This window comes from Chiloscyllium punctatum, chromosome 26 (genome assembly GCF_047496795.1).
Source record: "Chiloscyllium punctatum isolate Juve2018m chromosome 26, sChiPun1.3, whole genome shotgun sequence".
Taxonomy (NCBI): Eukaryota; Metazoa; Chordata; class Chondrichthyes; order Orectolobiformes; family Hemiscylliidae; genus Chiloscyllium; species Chiloscyllium punctatum.
In genome coordinates this window covers 52,438,239-52,457,478 of record NC_092764.1, presented here as the reverse complement: position 1 = coordinate 52,457,478, position 19,240 = coordinate 52,438,239, and the positions used below count along the sequence as shown (strand labels likewise).

General features: G+C 40.5%; 1 protein-coding gene across 2 annotated transcripts in view; it reads right to left on the bottom strand.

The window, feature by feature from the left end:
- Window positions 1-19,240, bottom strand: part of slc12a4 (solute carrier family 12 member 4) — a 157,204-nt gene that overhangs the window by 110,814 nt on the left and 27,150 nt on the right. The window contains exon 1 of one of the 2 annotated variants that reach the window (XM_072547398.1): window positions 7,799-8,005. The exons of the other annotated variant lie outside the window; for it this stretch is intronic. Coding sequence (XP_072403499.1) covers window positions 7,799-7,934 — 136 coding nt within the window. The 5' untranslated portion in view covers window positions 7,935-8,005. Of the gene's footprint in view, window positions 1-7,798; window positions 8,006-19,240 lie in introns of those variants that run through there. 2 annotated transcript variants of the gene reach the window in all.

Here is a 19,240-nt window from a genome sequence, read left to right as displayed (position 1 = left end):
AAGATTAATATAATTAGGAAATTATATTGCACAACATTTCGAATGGAAGTGGATGGCTGCCACAAAGCTGATTATTAATAGATGAAAAACATCATTCTAAATCATCAGCTAAATAAACCACTCAACTCTGAATAAGTACAAAGTCTAATGTTGTAAAAACGATCACTTTTTTGACAACATGGCGCAAAACGGCACAGGTTTGTACAGGGAATGTTATAACGAGCTCAGTTGAGTTGAGAAAATAACTAGGACAGGGTGACCACCTTTTTCTAAGCTGAATGCAGGACACATGAGAAAAGTATTTATATTCAAACAACTTCAATGACAATTGATCGGTGGTTCAGTGATTAGCACTGGATTGCAGCGGTAGGGACAGAGGTTCGATTCGACACTCCGGTGTCTGTGTGGGTTTCCTTCCAGTGCTCTGATTTCCTCCCAAGTCCAAAGATGTTAGGTGGATTGGCCACACTAAATTGGTTACAGTGTCCAGGCATGTGCAGACTAGGTGGGATAACCATGGGGGATACAGGATTACAGGCATTGGGTCTGGGTTGGATATATCTTTGGAGAGTTGGTGTGGACTCAAATGGGCTGAATGGCCTGCATCCACACTAAGGATTCTATGATTAGAAGTACGATACACCAATGTTCAAAATTATGGAACCCTCATTTTCAGAAAACAAAACCACATTACTTTTTCTTATCAATGTAATAATAGTGTCAACTGACAATTTAATAGTTACTGTTCTTTAGCAGTGTCTGCCCTATCCTCGTATGATGTACTCCACAAGGTACCATTGTGAATTGTATTTCTCGGTTGAAACAATTTTTAAAAAATCTGCTTGTTTATTTTCAGCAACTCACAGAATGCAGTATATTCCAAATAAAATTCACTTAAACAAACAAAATGGTTTTTTCAAGGTGCTCAAACTGCCTTCATTAAATGAAAACCTATTTAAAACAGGCTATGAAAGAAAACCTGGTAAAAACAATGACTGCAGATGATGGAAACCAGATTCTGGATTAATGGTGCTGGAAGAGCACAGCAGTTCAGGCAGCATCTGAAGAGCAGAAAAAATATAAAAATAAAAATAAAAATAAAAATCGACGTTTCGGGCAAAAGCCATTCCTGATGATTTTACTGCTCCTCGGATGCTGTGCTCTTCCAGCACCACTAATCCAGAATTTGAAGGAAACCTGGATGGTTTGGGAGGCAATAGGTATCCGGAAGTAGACAATGAGATCATTTATTATTTTTACAATAAACAAAAGGGTATTTGCTCTTGGGTTTAAAGTGGGAATGTCCTTTTAAAAAGCAGGACAAGTGGTTGCCCAAAACTACAAAAACAAAGTCTCTGGATTTTATTAATATAAAAAAAGTTTCACAAAAGACTTCACAAAAATGGCAGCATACAAAATTGAAGACAAACAATTTCTTTACATAGGGCGGCACGGTGGCACAGTGGTTAGCACTGCTGCCTCACAGCGCCAGAGACCCGGGTTCAATTCCCGACTCAGGCGACTGACTGTGTGGAGTTTACATGTTCTCCCTGTGTCTGAGTGGGTTTCCTCCGGGTGCTCCGGTTTCCTCCCACAGTCCAAAGACTTGCAGGTCAGGTGAATTGGCCATGCTAAATTGCCCCTAGCGTTAGGTAAAGGGGTAAATGTAGGGGAATGGGTGGGTTGCGCTTCGACGGGTCGGTGTGGACTTGTTGGGCCGAAGGGCCTGTTTCCACACTGCAATGTAATCTAAACTAATCTAATGAAACAGTAAGCAGGGACAATGGGTGCATATTCAATTTGTCAGGGTTTGACTAGGGATGATTCCTAGGGATCTGTATTAGGGTGTAATTCCTTATTATACTTAGCAATGTTTTAATTAAATCAAAAGAGTCTTACGTCTAAGTTTGAAGACAAAAATACTGGTAGTTTAGAGGAGACTGGAAACATTGCAGATAGAAGTGAAAAGGTCATTGACAGATTATGCAAGTGGACAAGTTGTGGCAGATAGAATTCAAATGTGGAAACTACAGAGGTCATTCAGTGAATTGCGGTTATATGGACCAGAGTGAGTACCTTCCAAATGAACAGAAGATAGAACTATGGATAAGCAGAAAGATTTAAAGGCCCAAGTAAAGAAATCACCGCAAGTTAGCCGACAAGTGCAATAAACTTCCAAACAGCTAATGAAATGTTGACATTGATCTGACAAAAGACTGGATTACAACAGGGCAGATGTCAAATCATGTTACAGCTGTACAAAACTCTAGTTACACTTTTACCTGACGTTATGCATTTAGTTCTGAGCGCTGCTCTTCCAGAAGGGAGAGGAGGCAGTCAGTTGCACCAGAATGAAACCAGAGCTTATATGTACTCACCTTATAACCCTTTGAGTCCAGAAGTGTAAGAGGCAATCAAAATGAAGTATTTCAGATTATTCAAGAATTTTGTAGGATAGATACATAGAAACAACTTCCACTAATAAATCAGTCTAGAACAATGGAGTATAAACTTTGCATTAATTGAGGTACATCATCCAGAAGTGATATAATGAAACACTTCTTCAAATAAAGGATAGTTGAAATCTGGAAGACTGCCCTCCAAGAAGCTGTTGAAGGTCAGTTAGCGAAAAATTTTAAATTGACATTGACAGATTTTTGCTCGGCAAGTGCAGCAAGGATTTTAGAACCAACATTGGTAGATCGAGTTAAAATACAGATCAAAAAAGTGATTTAATTGACTCATGGAAGAAGCTTAAAGAAAGGCCTGAATGGCCTATTTCTGCTTCCAAAAAAATGGATGTTAAAATAAAAGCACAGTGAAAAGCAGAATATTTTCAAGAAATTGCAAGAAGGGAAAAGATTGAAGAAAAAGATGGTAGAAAGGCAAATGAGTGATCTTTGAAAATTAATACAACAAAACTGATGAGATAAATGACATGAGTTTCAAGAAAATTAGCCCCGACCTACCAACCATTCATACCCGACAAGTTATTTAAGTTCCTCTCCAATGAGAAAGCTTATAAAAATTATTTAGGCAGCTCACAAGAATGAACATAAAAATGAGTGGCTCAAAACTATTTGACATTTTATAAATAATAGAAATATGATACAAGTGGAATATAATTTAGAGCACACAAATTACAGATAGATTGGAAAAACATTCTGAACTACATTTATAGGTTATTTATATACAACCTCGTTAAAAAAGACATTCAAACTAACAACCACTAACAAATCATTAAACATTATTCAGAGCCTGCTTGCATTACTGTTACTGTTCCTGTTCCAAATTCATTTTTTTGTATTTTGTGTGAGGTTATTTATGGATCTTGACACATTATGTAACAGGTTTAGGAATTGTTAAAAACATTTTTCCATAGGTCATCGGACATACTGTCAGTCAGAGTATACAGTCATTCTTTAGCTTTTGACCCATACAGAAGATTTAAAAACTGGTCATATCAATATAAAACAGGTAATTCTTGAAATTCATTTGACAGCAGATTTCATGATTGGGCTAGAACACAAGTTTTTCAGGCACCCGCAGAATGCACTTGAACACAAACTAGTGCAAAGATTTTACAAAGTAAATAAAATTAAATGCTGGCAAGTTTACATGTCATAAATCAACATCTATGACCTTTGGACAAGGATAACAGTTGATAGCTTAGTCTTCTGTCACATTCTTTAATGATGCAACTTCTATCATATGAGCAAATTAGAATAAAGATTACTTTAAAAGCAAATGTATATTATCACAAGTTTAAAATAAAAGAGGCACCTAAATATGTCCAATTTATTTACTCAGATACCAAAATAACTTACAATTCACAACATTTATTAGGGTATTCATAAAAATATACCATTCTCTACTGCGATGCAAAACTCGTTGATCTGCGTAATTATGGGATACTGTAGCTATGTTACTGGACTTCTTATTCAGAAGCCTGGACTAATGTTATGGAGATAAACTCAAATGCCATCATGCCAAAGTATAAGAATTAGGACCAAACGTTTATCATTTGACCTCTCACACATACTAATTCATTTAATAAAATCAGGGCTGGTCTAATTCCAGACTTAACGTCTATTCCCTTGTAAATCAAAACTCTGTCTATCTCAGTTTTGAACATATTCAAACGTCCATCTACTTATACTCGGAGGGAGAGAATTCTAAGATTGATAGGTCCTCAGGTAAAAAAAAGTTCTCGTCTTCATCTTAAATGTGACCCCTCATGTAATGGTTGTAATGAGGCCAGCCAGGAGAACTTCATAGAATCGGAGTTCCCTGAATGGACCAGATTAACAGCTCCAATCAGGAAGCTCTGGCTGACACATATAAAACAGGAGTGCCAGAGGTTCTGGTCACTCAGAGCTGGCTCTAAGGAAGCTGGATCAGTGTCAAGGACTTTCCACGTATAAATAAAGGGTGAAGTGGTGACTGGACACTGGCTTCTGAAGCTACTGCACCTTATTTTTATAATCCCTAGTTCTACATTTCCCCATCAGCATCTTTACAAGACTTCTCACAATCTTATATGTTGCAAAAAGTTCATTTTGTATTCTTGAAAACTCAATTCTTCCTCAAAAAGGCAGCTCTTTCAATTACGAATTAAGCTTGAATAATTTAAATTTAATGAACTAAGTGAAGGTCTAATAAAAAAAAAATCAGTAAAAGGTAACTCTAAAACTACTGGATTGTTGTAAGACCCGATCTGGTTCAAAATTATCCTTTAGAAAAAGGAAAGATGCCACCTTTACCCAAGTGTGCCTTGTGTGACTCTATAGACCCAGACAATGTGGTTGACTCTCAACCTCCTCTAAAACAACCTAGCAAGTCAACCACTTCTAGAATACAGAACAGCACTTGGTGGGGTGGGGTTTGGTGACGTACTGATAATGTCACTGGACTAGTAGCCTCGAGCCCAGGACAATGCTCGGAGAACATGGGTTAAAATTTTATCATGGTAGTGGAATTTAAATTCGACTAATAACATTTAGAAAGCTAACATTCCCAAACAAAGAAAAAAAAATCAACTATCCTCACTTGGTCTAGAGTGCATGTGCTTGACTCAATTGTTCTTTGAAACGAGCTAGTATTACCATTCAATTGAAGGGAAATAGAGACGGGCAACAAATACTGCTCAGCTGTAATTCCCAGACCCCAAAAAGGAACAAGTTAAGATACCAAAAACAAAAAGATTGGATAGAAAATGCCAGGCATGTTAGCAATGACCTCTTTTCATAAAAAGAAATGAAAGCCTATAAAAACAGAGGACTTTTGTAACAAAGTGTGAGAATTTCTTCAAAACAGGGTTCAAGAAAGATGCCAGACTTTTGGAGGCAAACAGACAGCAAAAGAAAAAAAAATAGAATGCAGGAGACTGGGTCTACCCTAGGATGAACGACAGTACATAGAGGTATCAATTCTGGTTCAAAGCAGGTAAGTGAACCCACTGAAATAGTTATTTTTCATTATGTGAATACAAGCTTTACCAATTAACAATGATTATGCCTTTAATATGGTGCAAATACCACTGCTGAGCCCTGAATCTGAAGGTTGCGTTTAAGTTCCCTTCCAGGAATGAGCATATAATCTAGGTTAATATTTCAGTGCAGAACCATGTAAATGTTAGCCATGCTGTCTTTCAAATGGAACATGAAATCTCAGACTTAAACACCCTCTCAGGGAAACAAATCCAATGGCATTACTTTAAGAAATACATACAGCTTCTAACCAGTTTTCTGGTCAATATTCATTGCACAATAAATGTACCACCTGTCGACATTAGAATCATAGAAAATAAAAAAAAATTACAGCACAGAAAAAGGCCATTCGTCCATTAGATCAGAGCTGGCTGACAAACCAGATGTCCATTCTAATCTCACTCACAAACACCTAGTCCATAGACTTGTAGGTCACATGCTTCAGATGCAGATTAAAGTTCTTGTTAAATGAGTTGAGGGTTTACAACTCAACTATCAAACTGGGCAACAAATTCTAGAGATTAACAACTCTATGGGTGAAAAAGTTTACCATATCCCTTTCTGATCCTTCTACTAACCTTTTCAACTCTGTGCCCTTGGTAACTCACCTCTCCACTAGAGCAAACAGGTCTTGTCTGTCTACAGTTCCCAAGTTGCTCATTATTGTATACACTTCAATTGAGCTCCTGTTGGCCTTCTCTGTTCTCAGAAAAACCACCTTAGCCTATCCAATCTTTCCTCATTGATGCAATTTTCAAGCCTTGGCAACATTCTTGTAAATCCTCTCAGTCAATAAATCATGTTCTTCCTGTAATGTGGCGATCATAACTTTTCACAAAACTATAGCTGTGGCCTAAGTGTTCCATATACTTCTTTACCACCTTATCTATCAGTCCTGCCACCTACTGGAACCTGTGGACATGCACCTTCAAAATGTTTCTCATTTCCTCTGCTCTTCTCAAAAATCTCACATTTCTTGTGTATTACTTTGCCTCGCCCTTCCTAAATGTATATCCTCACAATTCTCAGACTGAATTCTATTCGCCACTTTTCCCCATAATCAACCAAACTGCTGAAAAAAAAATCAGCCTGCAAATCAACAGTTTTCCTCAATCAGCTTATTCAGCCAACTATGGGGTGTCATCTGCAAATTTCAATACGTCAGTTTGTTTACACAAACTAAGTAGTCATTATCGTAAAAAAGCTTAAGATCATAGCTCTTCTCAGTGAACATGATTTTGTGTAGCTTGTTTGAAGTTAACTTGACATACATTATAGTTATTACATAAATAATCCAGAGACATGTATTTTAGAAGAATTAAATCTGACCTTAAAAGCGACTTCACACATAATATGCTTTACAGAGATAACACTTTTTCTGTAATCAACCCATACCCAATATACATATAATCTGCTTGTCTAAAATACTGTGTACTTTGGTCATAAGGAAATACAGATTTAATCAACATTCCATGCAATGCTAGTACAATAGTGTCACTTCTAAACACAGGTTTCTGGAGAAATAAATTACTCATGTAGACAGACTGTTTCCAAATTTAAGACAAATTTTAAAAAGCCATGAGTTCCATTATAACTTCAAATTTAACCATAAAGATATTTGATAAGTTGAATTTTGTAAGTTTATAAACATACTTGCAAATTATGTGGATTTTTAAAGAACACAAAATACCTAATTACCAGAAAAAGTACTTAATTGGCTGCAAAGTCAAGACTTGGTGTAGTGCTTTTCCACATTTCAATTTCTCATTTAATTAAGAAAACTAAAAAAGAAATATTTATTTTGTTATCTAACAAAATCGAATAGAATAGTGACATTTTCCTCGATGAATAACAGCATTAGCCCATTTGTTCTATGTAAAGCTTGGCCAATATTAAAAAGAGAATGTTTTCTAAAAATCATGGACAAAATCACTGCTAATTTGACTTGAAGACAGACTACACCTCATACTGCTATTTCAGATGCCACTTACAGTAGAAAGAAGCTAGTCATGATCTCATTTGAATTCAATCCCAGATTCACCACAGACTACACAAAAAAAAACGGATTGCTAAACACTGATTTTGCTTTCAGTGTACTTTTAAAACAATAGACAACATTTTTAACTTGAAGAAACAAAGCAGAACATGATTTTTGTTACATCCCATCCTTTATCAATACTCAGTTTGTAAGTAGGGAGTTTTTTTTGGCAGGGGATGGGGGGGGGGGGGGGGGCGGAAAGAGAGGGAGGGAAGGGCAAGCCAGCAGAACAGAAGAGCAGCTGAAAAGAGGCTCAGTTTTCACAACTTACCGTCGGAGCTCACTGTGTCATTTGGGTCTCTTGAACTATACCCAGCCTCTCTGTAATCAACCCAGTTCACTCCTTCAAAGCTTTCATAATCTGACTTTTGCTGGTCTTTTACTGGGACTACAGTAAAGTGATGCATTTTTCACAGCCCAGTCTGTGTCTGCTCTTTTTTGCCTGAGCTGAACAGAAAAGGACTCTTTTGCTAAGATTGCATACCAACACTGTGTGGTCACTTCCTCTGGAAGGAAATTACTAGATTCTGAACTCCTCCCAAAACTGGAGCTGTAAAGCTCAGTGAATTGCCCGAAATTCGGCACGCAACTGCTCAACTTTTTACCTAGCTGTCAAAAACTTGTGAGAAGTGTGTCGAACAGGTACTGTAAAAGACAGAATTGAACAAGAATGTTCTTTTGGAAGTTATACATTTGATAGAGATCTAACTCTATTTTCTGAAACTTGACAAAACAACTCAAAATTTGAAACCAAAAAGTTTCTCTAATCAGATTGTTCTTATAATTTTGGGAACAATTTAATGTGCTAAACAACATGAAATTTCAAGTAATCTGCTAACATGGTGTATTTTGTTTATTGTTACTTACAAGAAATATTATTTTCTTTATGACCTCATTTGCAATGACATTGTACTAGCATCCAACTCCTGAACTAAAGAGAAACTTTAACACAAGACTCTTGTTTATAGGAGGCAGAGACACAACAGCATCATTCTCCCAGCTTCTGTACATATTTCTGACAGCCAAGTAGAAAGACAAATATGGTGCTGACATATGCACAGAGTGTTCTTCACATGTTCGTGTAATATCATTACAATATGCTAGGAGGTAATCTCCAGGCTGCCAAAACAGAATTCCAACCACTGAAATACCACAGAGGTATTCTTTATTCTGAAGGCTGCAAACTGATGGTTTTGCAGAATGCATCAAGCCCTTATATTAAATTCAGTAGTCAATAACCAAGTCGAGAAACATTCAATCCAGTTTCCCATGGCAAATAATGTTACCATTGATAATACAGACAGAACAACATGTTGTTGGCTTTAAGGATCAATTCTTCTCCAAATAACATGGGGTCAGTGATTATTGCAATGTTATCAGACTAGCAGCTCCTCTACTTCCTTACTTGTACTAGAGATTATCGAAAATATGATCATTCTGAACAGTTGATATAGCGAGAAAATGAGAGACAGCAAGAAGGACATATCTTCTCATGGTATAGAAGGGTCATTAAAATGCTAGTCTAGTAGCTAGAATGTTTATATATTCAACAGCACCCTATTAACCACCTAACATTCTGTGCTTGTTCAGCAGTTTGTACTAATCTACTGACTTGCCAAGTGAGCCAGTATTTTCGTGCACTGATAATAAGTAATGAGGTAATTGAAATTATCAGAACCTTGCAATTTCAGGGGTGGGGGGCGGTGGGGAGGGGGTACAGGAAGGAGATCAACCTCTCTACACACAAACAATAGTAGTGCAATGGTGTAACACTCCTTGGGGCCAGTGGCCAAAATAATATATTTGTTTCCACAGCTCTTCTGGAGGGCTACGTTTAAGGGCTTTTCTTTCATTTTAACTCCTTTATTAGCTGATGCAATTATAATGCCATCACCTTCTGTATTCGTGCTGACATTTAGCATTTGGACTTACAAAGAAGCAGAATTAGAAGAATTCATCAACTTACTTATTAACTATTATAAATAATCTCCATTAAACTTAAAGCCACAACAAAGTGAAGCACCAGTTTCTTAAATATCGTAGAAGTTTGGACCTTCTAGTCAGTGTCAGAAAGATACATCCAAATGTTGACTGTAATTTAATCTGTGCATTTAGTGGTTTTTGCTGGGACCTTTGCAACATCTGATGCTAGTTCCAGTAGGGATGTTGGGACCTGCACCACTGTGAAGCAAACTGTTGGATTAAATGTCCATCCAAGTCCCTTTCTCATGTCATGAACTAAAGATAAGTCTCTTAAGATTTGTCTCCAGTTCATTGCTTTAAATAGAGCTGTTGTCAATCACTAAGAATACACTGCTTCACCCAGTGGCAATGCTAACCACCTCCAACGTGTATCTACACCTACCAGTGTACACCCTTCTGCCAGACTTTCCAGAATCTGACTATGGAGAGATGCTGCGTTAGATGGTGGCAGTATTAACCATAGTCAATTAGAGAGCTAAACATGACGGGTATGCTGACTTATGCAACAGACACATTCCTCAGCAGGGTTTACATCACTTAAGCACTGCTCTAATTTAAAAAATCAGTGTATAAATCAGGTCCGCATCATTCTGGCTAGCTGATCCCACTGTCAAGGTGACTTTTGCATCAATTCACACAGCGCAAAACTGGCTAGCATAAGTTAAACTTCCTGTCCATGTATCACAGATGTGTGTCCATCAGGACCTCAGCAATATTCCAAGGCGCATGTGGAATCACCCCACATCAGATGATTTAGGATAGCATTTACATTGACATAGAACATAGAAAAGTACAGCATAGAACAAGCCCTTTGGCCCACGATGTTGTGCCGAGGTTTAATCCTAATGTAAAAAGTAATAACTCAACATACGCACCCTTCAACTCACTGCTCTCCATGTGCCTGTTGCTTAAATGTCCCTAATGACTCTGCTTCCACCACCGCTGGCAACACATTCCTTACATTCACAACTCTCTGACATCAACCTACCTTTGACGTCTCCTCTATACCTTTCCCCTAATATCTTAAAACTATGACTCCTCGTACCAGTCAATCCTGCCCTGGGGAAATGTATCTAGCTATTGACTCTATCCATTCGTCTCATTATCTTGTCCTCTCTTCCTCCTTCTCTCCAGAGAAAAAAAAAGTCCAAACTTTTTCAACCTTTCTTCATAAGGCAAGCCCTCCAGTCCAGGCAGCATCCTGGTAAACCTTCTCTGCACCCTCTCCAAAGCCTCTGTATCTTTCCTATAATCGGGCGACCAGAACTGGACACAATATTCCAAGTGTGGTCTCATCTGGGACCTCTAGAGCTACAGCAAAACCTCACAGCTCTTAAACTTGATCCCCCTGTTAATGAAAGCCAAAAACACCATAAGCTTTCTTAACAATCCTATCCACTTGGGTGGCAACTTTGAGGGATCTATGTACTTGCACACCCAGATCCCTCTGTTCCCCCACACTATCAAGAATCCTGTCTTTAATCCTATATTCAGCATTCGAGTTTGACCTTCCAAAATGCATTACTTCGCATATCCAGGTTGAACTCCATCTACCATTTCTCAGCCCAGCTCTGCATCCTGTCTATGTTGCGCTGCAGCCTGCAACAGCCCTGGATACTACTGACGACACCTCCGTCCTTTGTGTCATCTGCAAATTTACTAACCCACCCCTCAAACTCCTCGTTCAAGTCATTTATAAAAACTATGAAGAGCAGAGGCCCAAGAACAGAGACCTGCGGGACCCTACTCAACACTGACCTCCAGGCAGAATACTTTCCATCTATAACCGCTCTATCTTCTGTCAGCCAATCAATTCTGAATCCAGATAGCTAAGTCTCCCTGTATCCCATACTTCCTGACTTTATGAATGAGCCTACCACGGGAAACTTTATCAAATGCCTTGCTGAAGTCCACATACAGCACATCCACTGCTTGACTTTCGTCGACCTGTCTTGTCACTTCCTCAAAGAACTCAGTAAGATTTGTGAGGCATGACCTGCCCCTCACAAAGCTATGCCGACTGCCTTTAATCATGCTATGCTTTGCCAAATAGTCATAGATCCTGTCCCTCAGAACTCTTTCCAAACGTTTGCTGACCACAGACATAAGACTGCCTGGTCTGTAATTGCCAGGGGATTTCCCTAATACCCTTCTTGAAAAAAGGGGCAACATTTGCCTCCTTCCAATCTTCTGGTACGACTCCCATGGAGAGCGAGGAGGCAAAGATCTTTGCCAGCGGCTGAGCAACCTTCTTTCTTGGTTCCTGCAGCAGCCTAGGATAAAACCATAATTGGAGTTGTGTATAGACCTCCTAACAGTGGTCAGGACCAGGGACGCAACATGTACCGGGAAATAGAGAAGGCATGTCAGAAAGGCAAGGTTACATTGATCATGGGAGACTTCAATATGCAGGTGGACTGGGTAAATAATGTTGCTAGTGGATCTAAAGAAAGGGAATTCATGGAATGCTTACAGGATGGCTTTTTGGAACAGCTTGTCATGGAGCCCACAAGAGAGCAGGCTATTCTGGACCTAGTGCTTTGCAATGAACCAGACTCTATAAAAGATCTTAAAGTAAGGGAACCCTTAGGAAGTAGCGACCATAATATGGTAGAGTTCAGTCTGGAGTTTGAAAGGGAGAAGGCAAAATCGGATGTAATGGTGTTACAGTTGAATAAAGGTAATTATAAGGGCATGAGAGAGGAACTGACTAAAATAGACTGGAAGCAGAGGCTAACCGGGAAGACAGTAGAGCAAAAATGGCAGGAGTTTGTAGGTATAATTGAGGACACTGTACAGAGGTTCATTCCCAAGAAAAGAAAGATTAACCGGGGAGGGATTAGACAACCTTGGCTGACAAAGGAAGTCAGGAAATGTATTAAAGAAAAAGAGAGATCCTATAAAGTGGCTAAGAACAGTGGCAAATCAGAAGATTGGGAAGGATACAAAAGCAAACAGAGGATAACAAAGAGTGTAATAAGAAATGAGAGGATCAAATATGAAGGTAGGCTAGCCAGTAATATTAGAAATAATAGTAAAAGTTTCTTTCAGTACATAAGAAACAAACGACAGGCAAAAGTAGACACTGGGCCACTTCAAACTGATGCAGGAAGCCTAGTGATGGGAGATAAGGAAATAGCAGGAGAACTTAATAAGTACTTTGCGTCAGTTTTCACAGTGGAAGACATGAGTAATATCCCAAAAATTAAAGGGTGTCACGGGGCTGAGTTGAGTATGGTTGCCATTACGAAAGAGATAGTGCTAGAAAAGTTAAAAAGTCTTAAAATTGATAAATCTCCTGGCCCCGATGGGATACACCCTAGAGTTCTGAGAGGGGTGGCTGAGGAAATAGCAGAGGCATTGGTTGAGATCTTTCAAGAGTCACTGGAGTCAGGAAAGGTCCTGGATGATTGGAAGATGGCTGTTGTAACCCCCTTGTTCAAGAAAGGATCAAGGCAAAAGATGGAAAATTATAGGCCAATCAACTTAACCTCAGTTGTTGGTAAAATTCTAGAATCCATCATTAAGGATGAGGTTTCTAAATTCTTGGAAGAGCAGAGTCTGATTAGAACAAGTCAACATGGATTTAGTAAAGGGAGGTCATGCCTGACAAACCTGTTGGAATTTTTTGAAGAGGTAACAAGTAGGTTAGACCAGGGAAACCCAGTGGATGTGGTCTATCTAGACTTTCAAAAGGCCTTTGATAAGGTGCCACACGGGAGGCTGCTGAGCAAGGTGAGGGCCCATGGTGTTCGAGGTGAGCTGCTGGGATGGATTGAGGATTGGCTGTCTAACAGAAGGCAGAGAGTTGGGATAAAAGGTTCTTTTTCAGAATGGCAGCCGGTGACGAGCGGTGTCCCGCAGGGTTCGGTGCTGGGGCCACAGCTGTTCGCATTATATATTAATGATTTGGATGAGGGAACCGGGGGCATTCTAGCGAAGTTTGCCGATGATACGAAGTTAGGTGGACAGGCAGGTAGTACTAAGGAAGTGGGGAGGCTACAGAAGGATCTAAACAGGTTGGGAGAGTGATCCAGGAAATGGCTGATGGAATTTAACGTGAGCAAGTGCGAGGTCTTGCACTTTGGCAAAAAGAATAAAAGCATGGACTACTTTCTAAATGGTGAGAAAATTAATAAAGCCAAAGCACAAAGGGATCTGGGAGTGCTAGTCGAGGATTCTCTAAAGGTAAACATGCAGGTTGAGTCTGTGATTAAGAAAGCGAATGCAATGTTGTCTCTTATCTCAAGAGGGTTGGAATATAAAAGCAGAGATATACTACTAAGACTTTATAAAGCTCTGGTTAGGCCCCATTTGGAGTACTGTGTCCAGTTTTGGTCCCCACACCTCAGGAAGGACATACTGGCACTGGAACGTGTCCAGCGGAGATTCACAAGGATGATCCCTGGAATGACAGGTCTAGCATATGAGGAACGGCTGAGGATACTGGGATTGTATTCGTTGGAGTTTAGAAGATTAAGGGGAGACTTAATAGAGACGTACAAAATAATACATGGCTTGGAAAAGGTGGATGCTAGGAAATTGTTTCCGTTAGACGAGGAGACTAGGACCCGTGGACACAGCCTTAGAATTAGAGGGGGTCATTTCAGAACAGAAATGCGGAGACATTTCTTCAGCCAGAGAGTGGTGGGCCTGTGGAATTCATTGCCACGGAGTGCAGTGGAAGCCGGGACGCTAAATGTCTTCAAGGCCGAGATTGATAGATTCTTGTTGTCTAGAGGAATTAAGGGCTACGGGGAGAACGCTGGTAAGTGGAGCTGAAATGCGCATCAGCCATGATTGAATGGCGGAGTGGACTCGATGGGCCGAATGGCCTTACTTCCACTCCTATGTCTTATGTCTTATGTCTTAAGTCCCCAGGGCCAGACCAGATTTATCAACCTTAATGTTTTCAAAATTTCCAGCATATCAACTTCATCAATCTTGATCTGGTCAAGCCTGTATCCCAGCTCCTCAAAGTTCTCATTCACAACAAGGTCCTGTTCCTTAGAGAAAACTGAAGCAATATACTCATTTAGGGCTTCCCCTATCTGCTCAGACTCCACGCACAAGTTCCCTATGCTTTCCTTGATCAGCCCTACCTTCTCCCTGATCATTCCCTTATTCCTCGTGTATGAGCAAAACGCCTTTGGGTTCTCCCTAATCCTATTTGCCAAGCCTTTTTCTGACCCCTCCTGTCTCTCCTCAATCCATTTCTGAGCTCCTTTCTAATAAGCCTGTAATCCTCTAAAGCTTGCTTCCTCCACCTTATGCAAGTTGCGTTCTTCCTTTTGACAAGGATCTCCTCTGTTCTCATCATCCAAGGTTCCTTAATCTTACCCCTTCTTACCTGTCTCAGAGGAATAAATGCGTACATCACTCGCAACAACTGCTCTTTAAATACTCTCCACATGTCTGCTATGCCCTGTGGAACAATTGCTCCCAGTCTGTACTTCTCAACTCCTGTCTGATAGCATCAGAATTTCCTTTTCCCCAATTAAATATCTTTCCTCGGTAACTGCTCCTTTCCCTCTCTAAAGCTAAAGCTATGTTAAATGTTAGGCAGTTGCGATCACTGCCACCATGTGCTCTCCCACCTGAGGTCTGATACCTGTCCTGGCTCATTGCCGAGCACCAAATCCAAAATGGCCTCTCCCCTTGTCGGTCTGTCTACATACTGAGTAAGGAAACCCTTCTGAACACACCTGACAAAAACGGCTCCATCCAAACCATCTGCATTTAGGAGGTTCCAGTCGATATTGGGGAAGTTGAAATCACCAACCTTAACAATCCACAACAACCTTAGTTTCTGAAGCTGTGATGCACTCTGTGATTAGTAATGCTATACCCCCTCCCAGTTTTCCACCCACCCTGTTGTTTTTAAATGTTCTAAACCCTGGAACATCAAGCAACCATTTCTGCCCCTGTGAAACCCACATTCTCCGCTATGGCCACAACATCGTACCCCCAAGTACTGATCCATGCTCCAAGTTCATCACTCTTATTTCTGACACTCCTTGCATTGAAGCAGACACACTTTAACCAATCTCTCTGTTTCATCACATGAGAAACCTTCCCAATAGGTTCACTACATTCTGTCACTGCCCAATCTGCAAGTGTTCCCCTCTCAGATATGTGGCTCTGATTTCCACCCCCAGCCAATCTAGTTTAAACCCTCCCGAATCACACAAGCAAATCTCCCACCCAAGATATTTGTGGCCACTCCATTCTGGTGCAACCTGTCCTTCATGTGCATGCCCTACCTTCTCCAGAAGGTATCCCAATGGTCTAGGTATCTGAAGCCCTCCCTCCTGCACCAGCCTCGCAGCCACATGTTAAGCTGCATTCGCTGACTGTTCCTCACCTCACTATCTCGTGGCACCGGTAGCTAACCTGAGATCACCACTCTACTCATCCTGCTCTTCAGCTTCCAACCTAACTCTCTGTAGTCATTTTTCAGATCCTCAAACCCTTTCCTGGCTATATCTTTGGTGCCAATATGTACCACGATTTCTGGCTGCTCACCGTTCCCCCTTCAGAATCCTGTAAACCCGATCCGCGACATCCCGGACCCTGGCACCAGGGAGGCAACATACCTTCCGGGAGTCCCGTTCCTGAACGCAAAACCTCCTATCAGTCTAACTAACTACTGAGTCCCCTACCATGAGCGGTCTCCTACCACTAGTAATGAAAAAGAACAGACGTGCTAGCAACCCAAACAAATAGTTATTTTCATTCACGGTACTGAACATTGATTAATAAGCTTTAACTTCCCTGGAAAAGGCAGCAGAGAGTTTCCTGCATGAAATTTTGCAGTCCTTGGGGGCGTAGGGACTATTAGGAAGATGGCTCCAGAACTTTGACCCAGTGACAGTGAAGTAACAAATAATACAGTTAAGACAGGAGGACCTGTGGCTTGGACTGTAATCTGCTGATGGTGTTCCCATATATTTGTTGTTCACTCCCTTCCAGTCATTGCAATTGAGAGTTTGGAAGCGGTTACTCAAGGAGGCTTGCCGGGTTGTTGCAGTGCACCTAGTCAGATGGCACACATTGTTGCTCCTGTCTTGACAGCAAGGGGTTAAAATTGTGAAACCATTGAGTTACCAATCAAGCAGTGACCTTTGCCCTGGATGGTGCCAAACAAAAGCTTAAACGTTGCTTGAGCTGCACTCTTTGAAACTGTGAAACTGCAGACAAGCTCTGGAGTCAGGAGGGGAATTGCTCACCACAGCATTGCTAACCTCTGATCTGCTCTGGTCTCCACAGTATTTTTGCAGAGGGCCCTGTTCAGCTTCTGATCAAAGCTAACTCCCACAATGTTTATTGTGGGGTGTCAACAATGATAATGCCATTGAATATCAAGAGGAGATGGTTAGATTCTGACTGGAGATAAGCATTGCCTAGCACTTATGTAGCAAGTAACATTTTCAACAAACATCAGCTCAGGCCTGAAATGTTATCAAGATTTTGCTGCATATGGGCATGGGCTACTTCAGTATCTAAGAAGTCACGAAGAGAGTGCACATCCCATTTCTGACCTTAAATGATCTTCAATAATCTTCCTATGATCATAATGAGGCAACTGAAGATGCTTGGGCATTACCCTAGAACAACTCTTGCAATGACAACTTGAACAGAGATGACTGACCTCCAAAAACTACAACCAACTTCTTTTGAGCTAGCTATAACTCAAATCAGTGGAAACTTTCACCCCACCCACCTCAATTCATATTGACTACAACTTTGCTAGTGTTCCTTGATGACATACTCAAGTAAAATGCTGTCTTGAGATGATAGCAAATGCAGTCAGTCAGTCAGGTCACTCAATGACGTCACCTCCTGACTTCAGCTTTTTCACCAATGTATCAAGAAATGAGATCAGGAACGGAACAGTCCAGGCAGAAAAATATTGAGCAGGTTATTGTTGAATAAATGTCACATGATAATGCAGTCGAAAAAACCTTCCAATGCTTAGCTGATGACTGGAGTAGAGTTTTTGGGTAGTGATTGGCTGGGTTGATTTGATGTCTGTGGACATTACCTATCTAGACAATTTTCCATATTACCAGTAGATGCCAGTATTGTAGCTGTACTAGAACAGCTTAGATTGAAGAGCAGCTTGTTCTGAAGCAAAAGTTCTCATTCCTATCACTGGATTGCCACCAGGGCTCACAGCATTTTCAGTATAGACTGCTTCAAGCCATTTCTTGGTTTGGCATCATGTAAAATAGCATTAAATTCGCTGAAGGCTAGCATCTGTGATGCTCAGGGAAAGACCAACATGGATTGTTCACTTGGCATTTCTGGCTGAACATGCTTGCAAAACATTCAGCTTTGTCCTTTTCAAAAATGTGCTTGGCTTCGCCACCATTGAAGATGGGGATATTTCTGAAGACTCCACTTTTAATTAATTTCCCACCACCATTCACAAGTGGATATGATACGACTGCAAAGCTTGTATCTGTTTCATTGGTTGTAGAATCAGTTGTTATCTCTGTCGATCACATGCTGCTTACACAGCCTGGCATGCAAGTCATCTGTTGTAGCGTGACCAACTTGACATCTAATTTTTTTTTAAGAAATGGATGATTGGTGTTGCTCCTGACATACCCTCATAAATCCTTTATTAAACAAGTGTTGATCAGTTTGCTGATAATGGTAGAGTGGGGGAAAGCACAGATTGCAATGAAATACAATTCTGCAACTGCTGATGGACCACTGCACCTCATGGATGTCCCGTATTAACTCATGATGGCTGTTCAAAGATTAATCCCATGTAGCATGGGTGTATTGTCACCACAACACAAGGATACCCTCAAATCTGATGATAGGCTTTCATCTCCACAAGGACGGTCACTCCAACTAACACTTTCATGGACAGATGCATGTTACAGGTTGTAGACTCAGGTGTACAGCACAGAAACATAACCTTCAGTCCAACTCATCCATGCTAACCAGAAATCCCAGATTAATCTAGTCCAATTTGCCAGCACTTGGCCCATATCCCTCCAAACCCTTCCTATTCATATACCCATCCAGATGCCTTTTAAATGTTGCAATTATACCAGCCTCCACCACTTCCTCTAGCTGCTCATTCCATACACATACCACCTTCATGAAAAAGGGCCCTTTTAAAGTTTTCCCTTCTCACCCTATACCTACGCCCTCTAATTCTGGACTCCCCCCACCCCAGGGAAAAGGTATTGGCTATTTACTCCATCCATGCCCCTCATGATTTTATAGACCTCTAATAGGCGACCCCTCAGCCTCTGATGCTTCAGGGAAAACAACCCCAGTCTATTCAGCCTCTTCCTATAGCTTAAACCCTCCAACCCTGGCAACATCCTTGTAAATCTTTTTCTGAACCTTTTCAAATTAAACATCATCCTTCTTATGGAGGGCAACCAGAATTGTACACAATACTCCAAAAGTAGCCTAACCAATGTGCTGTACAGCCGTAATATAACCTCCCAAACTCCCTATACTCAATGCTGACCAATAAAGGAAAGGATATCAAATGTCTTCTTCGCTATCCTATCTACCTGCAACTCCATTTTCAAGAAACTACGAATGTGTACGCCAAGGTCTCTTTGTTTAGCAACACTCCCCAGCACCTTACCGTTAAATGCATAAATTGGTGAGGATAAAGTTAATTAGGTTTTCTCCTCTTGTTGGTTCCTCACCATTTACTTACATTCCAGTCTAGCAGCTATGTCTTTGAGATAAC